The 15,082-nt window shown below is 42.0% G+C and overlaps 2 protein-coding genes across 4 annotated transcripts in view; one reads left to right on the forward strand and one right to left on the reverse strand.

Annotated features, from left to right (window-relative positions):
* Positions 1-201: 201 nt before the first annotated feature.
* Positions 202-2,823, reverse strand: ORMDL2 (ORMDL sphingolipid biosynthesis regulator 2). 2 transcript variants are annotated; one of them, XM_046682901.1, is made up of 4 exons: positions 2,675-2,823; positions 1,586-1,760; positions 1,279-1,430; positions 202-684 (listed from the first exon to the last, which is right to left on the reverse strand). In XM_046682901.1, the coding sequence occupies exons 1-4, from the start codon at positions 2,806-2,808 to the stop codon at positions 549-551; spliced, it is 597 nt and encodes a 198-aa protein (XP_046538857.1). In that variant the 5' UTR covers positions 2,809-2,823; the 3' UTR covers positions 202-548. The 2 variants fall into 2 exon arrangements, with proteins under 2 accessions (XP_046538857.1, XP_046538863.1); XM_046682907.1 differs by having other exon boundaries at positions 1,586-1,865; positions 2,675-2,697.
* A 153-nt stretch (positions 2,824-2,976) lies between these two features.
* The window catches only part of SARNP (SAP domain containing ribonucleoprotein), a 41,400-nt gene continuing 29,294 nt past the window's right edge, over positions 2,977-15,082 (forward strand). The window contains exons 1-4 of one of the 2 annotated variants that reach the window (XM_046682890.1): positions 2,977-3,124; positions 11,853-11,952; positions 13,926-13,972; positions 14,196-14,263. In XM_046682890.1, coding sequence (XP_046538846.1) covers positions 3,089-3,124; positions 11,853-11,952; positions 13,926-13,972; positions 14,196-14,263 — 251 coding nt within the window. In that variant the 5' untranslated portion in view covers positions 2,977-3,088. The remainder of the gene's footprint in view (positions 3,125-11,852; positions 11,953-13,925; positions 13,973-14,195; positions 14,264-15,082) is intronic. The other variant, XM_046682880.1, reaches the window with a different exon arrangement.

The raw sequence follows: 15,082 nt of genomic DNA on the forward strand, positions 1-15,082 counted from the left end.
CCCTTTTTCTCATTTGAGTATCCTTTCCCTACTAAGTGTTAGCTGAGAGTGAAGGCCACCTCCTACTGGACCAAGGGAGAGGGGGTAAAAAAAAAAAATACCTTAAACAAGTTTTGTACAGTAAGTCACTGTTCCATCTTTCTTCCCCAGTCTTATGAGGACATCTTCCTACCCTTCTGCTGACCAAATTGTAGCCATATCTGAAAAAAAATGATCTTTATTATAAGGAAAATACACAGCAAAATAGAGCTGGAAGGTGGTGGGGGTGGAAGCTATGGAAAAACTTAATCACCAAACAAGCTGCCCAAACATGGCTTCCTGCTGCAGATGAGAATGATTTGGCTCTTACCTCACCTGTCTTTCCTGATTCAAAGAAACCTGTTCCTAGCAGGGCTGGGCCCAGGGAGCTGCTTTATTCTAATCTTTTCTCTTCCTGGGAGTTTGGGAAAGGTTGTATAGTTCTCAGGCTTTCGAGATAGAGAAGACAGTATGGAGAAGGGAAGGATGTTGTAGCCCTTTGTTCCCAACGTCGTCCCCAGCCCCATCCCTCAGTATTTGTTGATGCCAAAGAGACGAACCCCGTGGAACTGGGGCAACTTAGGCAGCAGTACGCTGAGCAATGAGGCTGTGTTGATGAGGAAGTGAACAGCATCATACTTGGTGTAGAAGCTGGCCAGGAGGTAGCTGTGGAGAGAAGAAATATGTTGAGTGAAGTTGGCCTTCCCTATCCATATTCATGCCTTTCCAGTGACTTTTTCTATTTTAAATGACCAGTTTTACTGCGTGTAGTCCTAGGATATCTGAAATATTCCAGCTCCAGTAACAGTATTTACTTTGGGGTTGGGGAGATGATCAGATAGCACCTTTAACTGGAGATTTATAAGTTAGTTTGTGTGTTTTTTAACTGTTAATGACATGGGCAAATGACAGCTGAAGCAGTTTCAGCCTGTATGAGAGTGCTCTTTGCTTCCACTCCCCACAGTCAGTTTTCACAGATTTACATCAGTTCTACCTTTATTCCCTTCTTTTGGAAGTGTAAAATTACTTGGTTTTACTTGGCATTTTATCTTTTCTTAGGCCCTTCTGCATTCCCCTACCACCACGGAAGCAGCAAGGAATGCCCGAGTGCTGTCTTCTACTTTTACTACTCTCCCGAGATTTAGACCTACTATACCACAGTGTCTTCAAAGGGTCTGAGCAGTCTGCTTTTCTAACGCTTCCCTGTGGGCCTTTATACCTGGCTCTTGGAGCATCTCCCATATCTCCCCCTGGACTCACAGTATAATAGGAGAGATGCTGAGGAATTTGCGGGAAGAGGTAAACTGGAGCCCGTAGTCCATCTGTTCCCAGTATGTCAGTAGCCGAGCCTTTCCTTGGTCAGGGGTTTCAAAGGGTGTCCCTTTCACCGTATGTAGGAAGACATACATAGCCTGGGAGGAGGGAAGGGGGCAGAAGGTAGTCCTTCAGCCAAAGAATTATGCTAAGATCCCAAAAGGAAGACATAAATCCCCAAGTAATTGACAGTTTTATTGTTTTTGGTTGGGAAAGGCCTAGGGTGGGTATAAGGGCATGGTTTAGTGCTCACCAAGTTATGGATGACGTTGGTCAGGGTCCAGACAACAGGAATGCTGAAGAAAGGGATGCTGAGTAGAACCACATGCAGCAGTCCTACCAAGATGGTGTACGCCAGCCAGATGCCCCGGCTATTCATCACTCGAGTGTTGGGGTTTACTTCGCTGTGTGCCACCCCCACATTCATCCTACCACAGTGGGGGTTCAGGCAGGAGTCCAACTCAGTTTCCTCTCACCCCCTCTTTGAGTTTGTTCCCGAAACTGTCTTCTGAATGACCAAAATCCCTTGAACTCTATTGGAATGAAAGAACTCCCCCATCATGCACAAAGGAAAAACTGAAGACTTGGGGAAAAACTTAAAAGGCAAGAGTCCTCTCTGCATTTTAGAGACACAATGGTAACTTTTACTCTGATCTTTATACTTCAACTGTAACTTGAAGGAAAAGCCTAAGCTTGGGGCACCTGCTTCAAGGAGCAAAAGAAACAGAAGTATCTCACTTTACTTTCCTGAAAAAGTTAATAAGGAATCATGAGAGGTTACATACACCCAGAATTGCAGAAGAGGGTCATAGGACACAATCAAGGAACCACTGAGGAGGGGCGCAGGGATAAAGCTACTTCTAATCCCCACCTTTTCCTCTGGGGCTTGCCCCTCCTGTGTCATCCCCTTGGCATGTAAGCAAGCAGCCAGTGTCCCAATTCCTTCTGTCGAGAAAGCCTGGGCACTGCAAGAATTTGACCAAGGCTTTTGGATAGGAAGGGACCTGAGCTCAGTGTCGCGAGAGATGGAGCCCTAGCCCCGACTCCAGCGGCGGCTCTGGTCGTCCGAACTTGGCCCTTTAAAATCGTGCTAGCTCTAAAGTTGATGATGCCTAGTTAGGAAGCCGCTCTCGCCCGCCCCTCTCTACCTAAAATTCCCTAAACCCTAGTGCTGAACCCGCCCCGTACACCTCCCAGCTTCCCTCTCTCGTTCGTCGGCTCCCCTCAGGGGTCTCTTCAGCGCTTCTCTCGGTATTTAGTTCGCCGCCGCTCCTCGCCCCCGCCCCCTGTGCCTCCCATCGTTTTTCTCGGCGCCCCTTTCCAGTCTCCCGGCAGCCCCTACCTGCCAGCTACAGAAGCCCGTCCAGCCTGGGGCGCGGCGCTCGCTTTCACACCTGTGGTCTCCAGGAAGCAGCCGCCCTTGTCTATCTGCGCTGTCCCGATTGGTGGAGCAGAATCAGCGCTGCCGCCACCCATTGGCTGGCGGTCTCCGATGGAGACGCACAATTGGCCGCCACTTCCGTCGTTCGGAAGGTGCAGAACCCGCCCTTCTCTCTGTCCCACCTTCTGAGAGAGGTGGGGAGAGCTGCTTAGAGGAGTGAGAGCGACGCCAGCTGTTGGCTAATGGGGAGAGTTGATGGCCTGAGGTGGGAGTAAGAGTGGCAGCGATTGGTCGGCCGTGGCTGGCCGCGCCCCGGCGGGAGCTCCTGGAGGCGGAGGCAGCGGTGGGGGCCCGGCGGAGTGGAGGGGTAACAAGATGGCGGCGGAGACGGTGGAGCTCCACAAGCTGAAGGTAGCGGGAAGGGGGAAGGGCTGGGCTGGGCTCTCCGGGGACGGAATTCCGCCGGTGGCTTGCGCCTTTTCCTCCGTGCTCTCTTTCCGGGCTTTCTCACTTCGTTTTCCGGCTCCCGCCGTAGTTCTTTTCTTTTGTGCCTCCCATTTTTCCCATCCGCCTTCCCTAATTCCCCATTTCTCCTCACGGCAGTGTCTTGTTATTCCGGCTCCTTTCTTCGTGTCGTCCGTCACCTTTCCCCACCGGGTGGTGCAGGTGCCTTCAACCTGTTATCCTCCGTCCTCGTTTCTCGTCGGAGCTGCATTACGTCAGTGGTCCCCTCCTCTTTGCCCCGCGCCGGACCCAGCGCCCCATTTTCTTCCCCGGCTTGATGCTTTCCTGTCTGCTGTCCGAAGCTGGGATTCCCGTTAGCACACGATGGCACCTTTGTGTTTTCTACCTCTGTGAGTCTCAAACGTGATCCAGAAAATGCTTCCGCTCCTTTTTTCAGGCGGGGTTGCGCCCCCGGGGCGAACTTTGAAACCTGAGGAGAGGCCTCGGAAGATAGGCCTCCGCGTGGAAGCCTGGGTTTCGGAGCCTTTAGAGTTAGGAGAGGCACGCATCCCGCCGACGGCAGAGTTTTTCTCTCACGCGGTTCTCCGTCCGCCGGCCTCCCCCGCCGCGCCCCCTGCCAGACAGACAACTCGCCCAGAGCTGGGATAGTTTGGAAAAACATTGCCAAGGTTAGGGTTCTCTCTGTCCCGTTTCATTTCGCGCACGGCCCCTGCATCTGTTGGTGTCTCCATTGGGTGACACTCTTAACCACAGAAGCCGTTGTAAGTTGTGTCTTTTGAGAATCTTGGTAGCTTTCTCACATTTAGATATTTATTCTCCTGGAAGAGAAAACTAGTTTCTTTTAGGGTGAATTAAGAGAATATCTTGATTAGTTGTTTATTTGTGGTTTCACAAGTAGTTTTCCCATCGCATGTTTTGGTCACATCGTTCTGGGGACCTTGGACAAACCAGGCTGGTTTAGCCTAATCCGAAAACTGATCCTTTGGAGCTTGATGAGCTTAAAAAAAAACGTGTAGGGAGAGATCCTTTTAGTCACTTATTGGTTGACACCAATTAGCCTTTCTGTGAAAGCTGATAGATTTCTTACTCTTGGATTCTAAATTATGCTAGTGGGTTTTTGTGTTATCTTGGAGTTCCTGTTAAGTTAGTTGTACTGAAATGTGTAGATTACATCAGTAGTCTCTTAATATCACAATAAGTAAAAAAACCTGAGCAGTCACCTCCATTATATGTATGGTACTTACATAAATCATGTACTGCCATTTTGTTGTCTATTTTATAAAAGATATACATAAAAGGAATTTTTGAATGAATAAGGAAATATGAGTAGAAGATCTAATGTTTTCTTCCAATTAATCCCATTTTTGAAACTCCTGAAGTAAGTCACCAGTCTTGTGACTTACATTTATGGATTTTGTGTTGGTTTGTGGAGTTCCTCCTTCCATGAAATCTGTATTTGTCAGGTCTGTATTTGTTTTTATGTGTGTGTGTGTGAGGAAGATTGGCCCTGAGCTAACATTGGTTGCCAATCTTCCTCTTTTTTTTTTTCCCTCCTCAAAGTCCCCCAGTACACAGTTCCATATCCTAGTTGTAAGTCCTTCTAGTTCTATATGGGAGGCCCCCACAGCATGGCTTGATGAGCAGTGCTAGGTCTGTGCCCAGGATTGGAACTGGCCAACACCCCTGGCCGCCACAGTGCAGCGTGCAAGCTTAACCACTTAGCCATGGGGCTGGCCCCTTAAATTTGATTTTGATTGGATAATGTCCCTTGACCTGATTTCAGGTGTTACAGACTGAGAGAGCATGAGGCACTCCTGACAGCCTGAAGAGGATTCACTCTTTTAATCACTTTTGCTTGTCTTTGCTTTTTCTCTAGAGCACTTCTTAACCTTTTGGAGGTCACAGATATCTTTGAAACTCTCATGAAAGGTATGGACCCTCTCCCCAGAAAAAGGCCTTTACACATACTTTGCATGTGATTTGAGGGGCTTCATAAAACTACCTTGTAACTCTGAGGAGTCCGTAGACCTCTGGTTAAGAACCCATGCCTTTAATTTTGACTTTTAGGACAGTTAACGTTTAGTTCCACTGTTGATCTTGATGGAGTGATCCTGAGTTTGGGGTTGACTTAGGGTTTTATCTTTTTTTAAAAAAAGTCTTTCCATTCTTACAAAGAGAATTGGGGGCATTAGTAGGGTTCTCAGAGGAAAGGAACAAACTTTGAAGTAGGAAGGAAAAATATTGTCTATTTGAATTGATACATAAGTCCACATCAACTGCAAATTTCTGATGATTCTGTAGAAATGCAGTTATTCTAACACAGTTGGAAAGAGACTGAATTGTGGGTGAAGATGCCTTGAACTGTAATAGTGCCAGATCTCCAGTCAATGGTGCCAAAAGGGACTACTGCAGAGGAGAGAACCACAGGGGTGTACTAGTGTCACACTGTTGAGAACAGTGAGACATTTGTAATATCGAAGCATAAAGTGCGTATATGTAAGTGGTTGAAGATCAGAAAGGAAAGTGGGCGAACTGTGTGACTATAAAGAGAGATTGGAGTGATATTGAAAAGGGGCTTCTAAATTGTGTAAGGCATTCAGTGTTTGTCATGTAGGCAGGAGGTGGGGCGCCTTTGGAAATCTGAAAGGGGGAGCTGACATGATCAGTTTTTGTTCTTCTGGCCGTGCAGAGGATGGGGTCTGGAGAGGGAGAGATTTCACCAGTTAGATTTTTATTGTAGTGGTCACTCCCCTGCTTAAAACCTTTTAGTTATATCCCTGCCAATCTCTTCAGCTTAGTTTCTCACAGTCCAACCACAGTGGCTTTATTTTATTTCGTTCCTTAGAATGGCTGTGTTCATTAATTGCTGACACTTAGATAGCATTTACTATGTGGCAAGCACTGGTCAAAGCTATTTACATACATTAACTGATTTAATTCTCACAGTAACCCTATAAGATGGCTCTATTATCCCCATTTCAAAATGAGAAAAACAGAATCTCAGAGAGGTTAACTGAGTAACTTGCTCTAAGTAGCACAGCTAAGGGGTGGCTCGGATCTGGGCAGTCTGTCTCCAGAATTCATTTTCTTAATTGCTATGTACTACTGCTTCTCCTTACTTCAGAATCCAGAACTTTTAACACGTGCTTTTAGCTACAGTGCTCCTCCTACCTCCATCTTCCACACCTTTGTCTACCTAACTACTAGTTGCCCTTCAGGTATCAGTCAAACATCACGTACCCAAGAAACCCTTCAGTGGGATGGGTTCTCCCTATCTACGCACATGGTCAGAGCACTTTTATAGGACTCTGTATTTTTTTAGTCAGTTAAACATTATGTATATAATTAGTGATTACCTTGTTTCCCTACTAGATTGTAAGTTTCATGTGGTCAGGAACTCTTTGTTTTGCTTATGATTGTTTCCCTGTATGTAAGATAATGCTTGACACGCAATGAGTACTCAATAGTTATTTGTCAAGTGAATAAACTTAGTAAGACCTGAAATAATATAGTGGTTGTTAGAATGAGAATGAATTTGAAAGAAATTTGGGATATAGAATTGTAAGTATTTATAGATCAGTTGGATGTGGGAGGAATAAAAGATGACTCCAAGATTTAAGTAGTGGTACCTTTGGTCTAGGTTGGGAGGAAGAGGAGAAGCCAGTTTTGTGCAGGAGAGAAGATTAAGTTCAGTTTTGGGCTTAAGAGTCTTTGAGACAGGCTCTTGGAGATATGTAGTAGTCAGTTGGAAATGTGGGTTTCCTGCTCAAGAGCTGAGAGCTAATAATAAAGGTTTGAGACTTTTTAAAAAAATATTTATGGAATGCTTACCATGTGCCAGCTACCATAGGTGCTGGGGATACAGCAATGAACAAAGCAGACAAAATTCTTACTGTCATGGAGCTTATACTTTACTGGGGGAAGGCAGAATAAGTAAATAAGCTTTATAGTATGTCAAATAGTGGTAAGGTCTATGGCGAAAAAGAGGAAGGGGGATAGGGAGTACAGTGGGAAGAAGGACATTGTAATTTTAAATAGAGTGACTAGGGAAGGCCTCATCGAGAAGGTGATGTTTAAGCAAAGACGTTAAGGAGGTGAAGGAGTGAGCCTTGTGCAAAGTGTTATAGGAGGACTTTATAGGTGATCATTAGGACTCCGGCTTTTACCCTTGATGAGAGAGGAAACCAGTGATGGATTTTTGAGTAGAAGAATGACATGTTCTGACTTAAATTTTCACACTTGACTACTTTGTGGGGGGGGGCGCGCATGAGAGCAGTGTCAGCACCTTGGTATTTAAGATTGGGCTTAGAGAGACCTGAGCTGGCATATTGGCTCTACTATTTTCTAGCTGTGGATTTTTTTAAGCAAATTATTGAATCTCTTTAACCCTCATCTTCTTAATTTATAAAATGGTGGTATAATACCAACCACATAAGCTTGTTGTAAGGATTACATGAGGAAATTACCTTCCAAGTACTTAGCCCTTTGCCTGGCATGTATTAGTACCTGAAAATGAATTTGAGTTCCTATTGTATGAAATGTTATAAAGAGTTAAAACGTCTCTGCTCTCAAATGAGTTTACTGACCAGATCGAGAGATAACAGATGAATCAAAATTCAAGATTAGTAAACTAGAAGAAATCATAGGGCAATGACTGATTAATGTCAAATGTATTCTGTGGTCAACTGATCTGTCTTTTCTCTGTAGGTTGGATGGGTAGAATAGAAAATGCCTTGTTGATACTGAAAAATAAGATTTTTAGAATTAATTTTTGAATAGGTAATTCATGCACAAGTTCACAGTTCTAAAGGTACAAAAGGGTGTATGGTAAAAAGTTTCCCTCCTACACTTCTCAACAAGCTGCTGCTTCCCAGATTCAACCAGTAACAGATAAGTATCAATTTATCTGTTTCTTGTCTAGGCATCTTGTGTATATACATCATATGAGGTGGAGTATATGTGTGCATGTGCGTATTATTTTTTACATTAATGTTAGTATTCTGTATACAATGTTCTATAATTTAGTTTTTTTAAATAGCCTTATGGAGATATAATTCACACAATGTACCTTGCTTTTTTTAAATATGTTCTTTTAGGGGGCTGGCCCCGTGGCTGAGTGGTAAAGTTTGTGCATTCCGCTTTGGCGGCCCAGGGTTTCGCCAGTTCAGATCCTGGGTGCAGACCTAGCACTGCTCATCAGGCCATGCTGAGGCGGCGTCCCACACAGCACAACCAGAAGGATCTACAACTAGAATATACAACTATGTACTGGGTGGCTTTGGGGAGAAGAAGAAGAAGGAAAAAAAAATTAAAAAACAGACTTTAAAATCAATCAATCACTTAATCAATATGTTCTTTTAAAATATTTTAAAGTCAAATGCATATAAAAAGGGGTAAAATTTGATATTATAAGTTAGTTCTTATTTCAGGCTTTGAAAGGTTTTTGTTCTATTAACGTAATTGTACCGAAATGAAATGTGGGAAAAGAAATGACTTCATTTTCAGCTATTTTTTGTTTTTACTCATCTATTTCCCTTTTGAAGTAATGTTCAAGTATATGAGCAGAACCCACAATATAATACCTGAAGTAGTACAACAATATATAAAAACTGTGTGTGACAGTCTCATTTGACCAGAGAGGGGATGTGTAGGTACTGAGAAGACTGCTGAATGAACCAGAGCCCTGAGGTTAGGGACTGGAGCCTGTGGGGGCTGAGATTTCAGTGGCCAGAGGCAATGGCTAGGTCAGTGGTCAGCAGTGATGGGTGCTCTCCACACTAAACAACCAACTGTACCAGTCAGTCAGCTCCAAGTCTAGATGAGACCATACTAGATCAGCATCCTATGCAAAAACTGTCACTGGCTGTCCATTTTCCTGTTATCTGGAAATTTTTGTAAACTTTTGCCTATATCTAGGCACAATTTTGGAGAAGGGAGGAACAACTCTATTAGAGTTGAACTTTGAATTGCCTGAATATTTACCAAAAGATGTTGCTTAAACCCAAGGGATCGGGGCGGGGGAGGGGGGGTGGAGGAATGGAAGCTTCTGAGGGAAGATTAGGAATTACAGGAAATAAAGCAGCTATAGTGCTTTGTAAAGAAACAACCAACACCCTCCAAACCCACCCCCCCACACACATATATACATATACACATACTACAAATGATATGTTTAAAATGTTAGGTGATCTCTAAGTGCTGGGGTTAGAAAAGACTTATTTTCCTCTATATTTTTCAGAATTTTTAAACTATTCTACAGTGAACATAATACGTTTATAACAAACCAAGAGAAGTTTTTAAAGTGTAACTGAAATCAAAAGACTTGTTCTCCAGGAAGCTGAAAGAAAATAAAGTGCCAACGTGGGAAAGATTGAGATTCTTACTTAAGAAATAGACCTTAGGATCACTTAGAGTCTAGATTCTAGATTACTACTATTCAAGGTATGGTCTGCAGGCATGTGCTGGTCCATGAACCATCTGTTTGTTACTGGTTAGTGATGAGATAAGTAAAAAAAATTGAGTAAGCTTTTAGAAACCTATAGCAGTTTGACATCACTGCTTCATCCAAGTGCATCATCATTTTTCTAGTGACTGGTTTTTATTTTTTTTTTTTACAAAGGCATCAGTCCATGACCTGGTTGGAATATTGTAAAAAGTCAGCAACCCTATCAGCCTACCTCTTTAAAGTTTATTGATTTGTGAAATTCAGAAATATGAGAAGAAATGATTCTGTCTAATCTTGTGTCTAATCCTTGATGCAGTGTCAGTATCTAACACTTATGAAGTGCTGACTAGCTGCCAAGTACTATTCTAAATGCTTTACAAATATTTGCTGGCTTAATCTTCATAACAATGCTATGCTATAGGTGCTGTTGCATTATCCCCATTTCAAGGGAAACTGAGGCACAGAGAGGTTAAGTTACTCACCCAAGGTTACACAGCTGTAAATGGTCAAGCTGGAATTTGAACCCAGGTAGTCTGACTTAAGAGGCCATGTTATGCTGTGCAGCCACTCCATACTTTTAGTGGGTTTACTTAGCATGTTTCTCAGTAGAGAGTGCTGTTGGCTTGTTGAGCAGGACACTTCTCCACACAGTATCCCTTCCTGCCTGCCCCACTCACTCAATGCCCCATCTGCCCAATCATTGTGGAGGAAGAAAAGCTCTCCTCTCCATTTCCAAATCCTCCCTTGATTGAAAACCTTCTAGAGATGCCCAGCATATTCCCTTAAAAGTTGTAAAGTTCTTTCTTCTATAGGAATATGCTTTCTAACTTCTACTGGGTGGTCTTAGATCTGTACTTCAAAACTGGTATTCTTTCAGGCCAAACATCTACTTGTGTATTGGTCTGCATATAGGATTTCTGGAGCATTTTTTTCCCTGCCTCTTTTCCTTGGATCAGCATGTCGTTATGCTTCTTAAAATAAGAATCTAATAGAGCCCAGTAAGACTATTACATCATTTAATATAGATTCTATTTTTCAGTTACCCATAAACTAGAATTACTTTGGTGGCAAATCATACTGTTAGCCCTCTTTGTACTTGTAATCATCAAAAACCCTGAGGTCTTTATCCTTTGAGTTACTCTTGAGCCACATCTTCTCATCTGGTTTTTGAATAATTTGTTTTGAATATAAGTGTAGAACTTTATACATACACTTTATTCTTTCTGAATTGAATCTTCATTTTGGCTCATTGTTCTCCCTGAAGAGCATCGCTGCCCCCCTCCCCATTAGTTCTGTCAGTAATCTATCAATTCTTCCTCCTTGTATTATCTGCAAAGTTGATAAACATCTCTGTTATATCTTTAGTCAAATTGCTGGTTTAAAAGTCTTCAATAGGGAGCCAGCCCAGTGGTGTAGTGGTTAAGTGCGCAATAAGTGCGCATGTTCCGCTGCGGCAGCCCCGGGGTTCACCAGTTCAGATCATGAGTGCACACCTTTGCACTGCTTGTCAAGCCATGCTGTAGCGGGTGTCCCACATATAAAGTAGAGGAAGATGGGCACAGACGTTAGCTCAGGGCCAGTCTTCCTTAGCAAAAAGAGGAGGATTGGCAGCAGATGTTAGCTCAGGGCTAATCTTCCTCAAAAAAAGAAAGAAAGAAAATCTTCAAGAGAACTCTCTGGCATGCCATTAGATGTTTTTTTTTCCATTTTGACATAGATCCTTTCATTGATTCACTGTTGACATTAAGCTAGCCAACACATCACCTGATTCTAGGTCAGACTTGTTTGCACGTATATGGTAGATTGTAGTAAAGGATCTGGGAAAATAGATATTAAGAAGAATCTTCTTTTAGATAATTGGATTTTCTACTTAAAGATTCATTCTTTGCGTATACCAGCTGGTAAAGTGATTTTTCAGGAGAAGAAAAAAACCCTTTTTTCCCCTCAGAAATATCTAAAGAATTGTAATAATAAATAGTTGCATGAATAAATCAGAATTTTACTAAAATAGGATGTTTGTTTTTCACTATCTGTTAGAAAAGTCCTCTTGCATATTGAATATCGTTAGGGGGCAGTGGACCATCTTTGAGGACCTAGAGGTTTGGTGGGATTAAGAGTAGTTTGGGATTGAACTTTCTTTTCTTTTTCTTCCTTGGGAGAACTATCTCTTATTTTCCCCCACAAGGTTCATTCTGTTAACTGAAGAAAAGCTTTATTCTTTTTTCTCAGCTTGCCGAACTAAAGCAGGAGTGTCTTGCTCGTGGTTTGGAGACCAAGGGAATAAAACAAGATCTCATCAACAGGCTCCAGGCATATCTTGAAGAGCATGGTGAGTGCTTTGTGGAGGCAAAGAGCGATGTGAGTGAGGGGATTAATTTTTAGGCTCTGCCAGATGAAATATTCTTTTCCTTTAGGTTGTTGGTGATGTAAGCTCCTAATTAACTGTACCAAGAAAACTCTTGGTCATCCGAAACAGTGGTTATAATGCAAAGAAATACTCTGTCCCCTTTACTTTAAGACATAATTTCATTTCAAGAAATTAGTTAAAAGGAAGTATGATAAAACAGCTATCATTAAACTGAAAATTGGAAGATTTGAATTCTAATTCTTCCTCTTATGCCAGAAATTTACTAGGTAACTTTGGACAGTCACTGTTTACATGGCTAAGTGTCTGTTCTGATCTATGAAATGAGACAAGTGTCTCCACCCTTGAAATCCATAAACCTGGGTAATCTCTGGTCTCTCCTAGCTTAGACAGTCTTTAATTTTGCCTTTTTAAAAAGAAAACAAGCACAACTTCATTTGAGGCATACTATCATCCCAGGTTGTACAGGTCCCCTCTCTAAATTTTTATTTGTTTATTCCCTATTATTCCCATTCTTTCCACCCCGACTCCCTCAGGCAACCATTCTAATGTGATATACATTTTTTGTCTTTGTCCTTGTAAACCATATAGTGTTGTTTCATGTACAGTATTTTTATATACTTGTCAATGAGGCAATAGCCTTATTTTATTTCTCACTTTTTTCTCTAAGTACTATGTTGGGTTTTTTGTTTTGGGTTTTTTGTTTTGGGTTTTTGAGGAAGATTAGCCCTGAGCTAACATCGACTGCTAATCCTCCTCTTTTTGCTAAGGAAGATTGGCCCTGAGCCAACATTTGTGCCCATCTTCCTCTCTTTTATATATGGGATGTCTACCACAGCATGACTTGATAAGCAGTGCGTAGGTCCACACTTGGGATCCGACCCAGTGAACCCAGGGCAGCCGAAGCCGAACGTGCGAATAACTGCTGTGCCACCGTGCTGGCCCACAATCTGTTTTTAAAGATGTATTCATGTGGCCTGTGGCTGTGTGGTTATCTAGTTTATTGATTCCAATTTCTGCATGATATTTTATGATACATGGACTCTACCACATTTAATTAATTCACTCAGTGACAGACACCTATATTGCCTCCTGAATTACTTTTTTCATGTTCCCTTCTATTCCTATGTGAGTCTTTCTGGGGTATATGCCCAGGAATGGGATTTCTAATTAACATCTATTCATAAGTGTATATTTACTGTGACTAAGCATTGCCAAATTGTTTTCCAGAATTGCCCTATAACTTATACATTCGTCATCAGTATGTGAGGGTTCTTGTATCTCCTCCACAAACCTGAACTTGGCATTATCCTATCAAGTGGCTTAATTTTTGCCAATCTGTTAGTTTCAGTTTACATTCCTCTAATTATTAAAAAGTTTAAACATTTCTTATATTCATGGTTCTTTGGGTTTCTCCTTTGCCCATTTTTCTCTTGGGGTTCCCATCATTTGCTTGTTAGATTGCAGGCGTTTCTTTTATATTCTATGTTATGTTCTTGTATATTCTAGTAACTATTCCCTTACTGGTTTCAGACACAGGTATCATCTTTGTCATTTTTCTCTTTTTCCATGTTGTCTTTCCTTAGTTTTGAAAAATCTGCAATACTTTGCATATTTCTTTGGCTTCTGGGTTTTTTTAGAAATCCTTAACCACCACTAAATCTTAAAGATACTCTCCCACATTGCTTTTTTTAATGTTATAGTTCGACCTCATCACATTCAGTTCTTCAGTCCAACTGGAGTTCAACTTTGCATTCATGTTAGGTAGAGAATATGCTTTTATCTTCTCCATATGGAGCAAATTTTATGAACATCAGTTCTCCCTTCATGATTGAATTTTACTTTGGGAAAGCACACTGATAATAATTTTAGCCTAAGTACAGTGATCACGATGGTGTTGTAGCAGGGCTTGACCTGAATATTTTAATATTCTTTAGCTGAAGAGGAGGCAAATGAAGAAGATGTACTGGGAGATGAAACAGAGGTGAGTTGGAGAGAGTAAGATTTGTCATTGGCCTGGCAATGTGCCACTACCTTGGCCACATTACTTAACATCAGTCGTTAGACGGCTAAATGCTAACTTGTTAGGGGTGTATGGAGGGGGAATGAAGGTTCTGAAAGACCCGATTCATTTTGGAGTTCTCAAATAATTCTTGATGGGTGTTTACTCTTGATTTATGTTAACCATCTTGTTTCATTGGTTTTAGGAAGAAGAACCAAAGCCCATAGAACTGCCTGTCAAAGAGGAAGAGCCCCCTGAAAAAACTGTTGATGTGTAACTATCCCTTTTTTAAAAAATTTTTTTATTGAGGTTATGATAGTTTACAACCTTGAGAAATTTCAGTTGTACGTTATTGTTTGTCAGTCGTGTTGTAGGTGCACCACTTCACCCTTTGTGCCCTCCCCTACGCCCCCTTTCCCCTGGTAGCCACTCATCTGTTTTCTTTGTCTACATGTTTAGCTTCCACATATGAGTGGACTCATACAGAGACTGTCTTTCTCTATCTGGCTTATTTCACTTAACATAATACCCTCAAGCTCCATCCATGTTGTTGTTAATGGGATGATTTTATCCTTTTTTATGGCTGAGTAGTATTCCATTGTATATATATACCACATCTTCTTTATCCAGTCATCAGTTGATGGGCACTTAGGTTGCTTCCACGTCTTGGCTATTGTAAATAATGCTGCAGTGAACATAGGGGTGCATGAGACTTTTGGAATTGCTGATTTCAAGTTCTTTGGATAGATACCCAGTAGTGGGATGGCTGGGTCATATGGTATTTCTATTTTTAATTTTTTGAGAAATCTCCATACTGTTTTCCATAGTGGCTGCACCAGTTTGCGTTCCTACCAGCAGTGTATGAGGCTTCCTTTTTCTCCACAACCTCTCCAACATTTGTGTAACTATCCCTTTTTAAAATTTTTTATTTTTTCTGCTTTTTCTCCCCAAATCCCCGCCAGTACGTAGTTGTATATTTTAGTTGTGGGTCCTTCTAGATGTGGTAACAACTATTCCTTTTTTATAATCTGAATAGAGAGCAGACAGTTCTAGGCTTTTGGGGGGTTTAATGTTTCACTCCGTTTACCTCTT

Source organism: Equus quagga, chromosome 1 (genome assembly GCF_021613505.1).
Source record: "Equus quagga isolate Etosha38 chromosome 1, UCLA_HA_Equagga_1.0, whole genome shotgun sequence".
Taxonomy (NCBI): domain Eukaryota; kingdom Metazoa; phylum Chordata; class Mammalia; order Perissodactyla; family Equidae; genus Equus; species Equus quagga.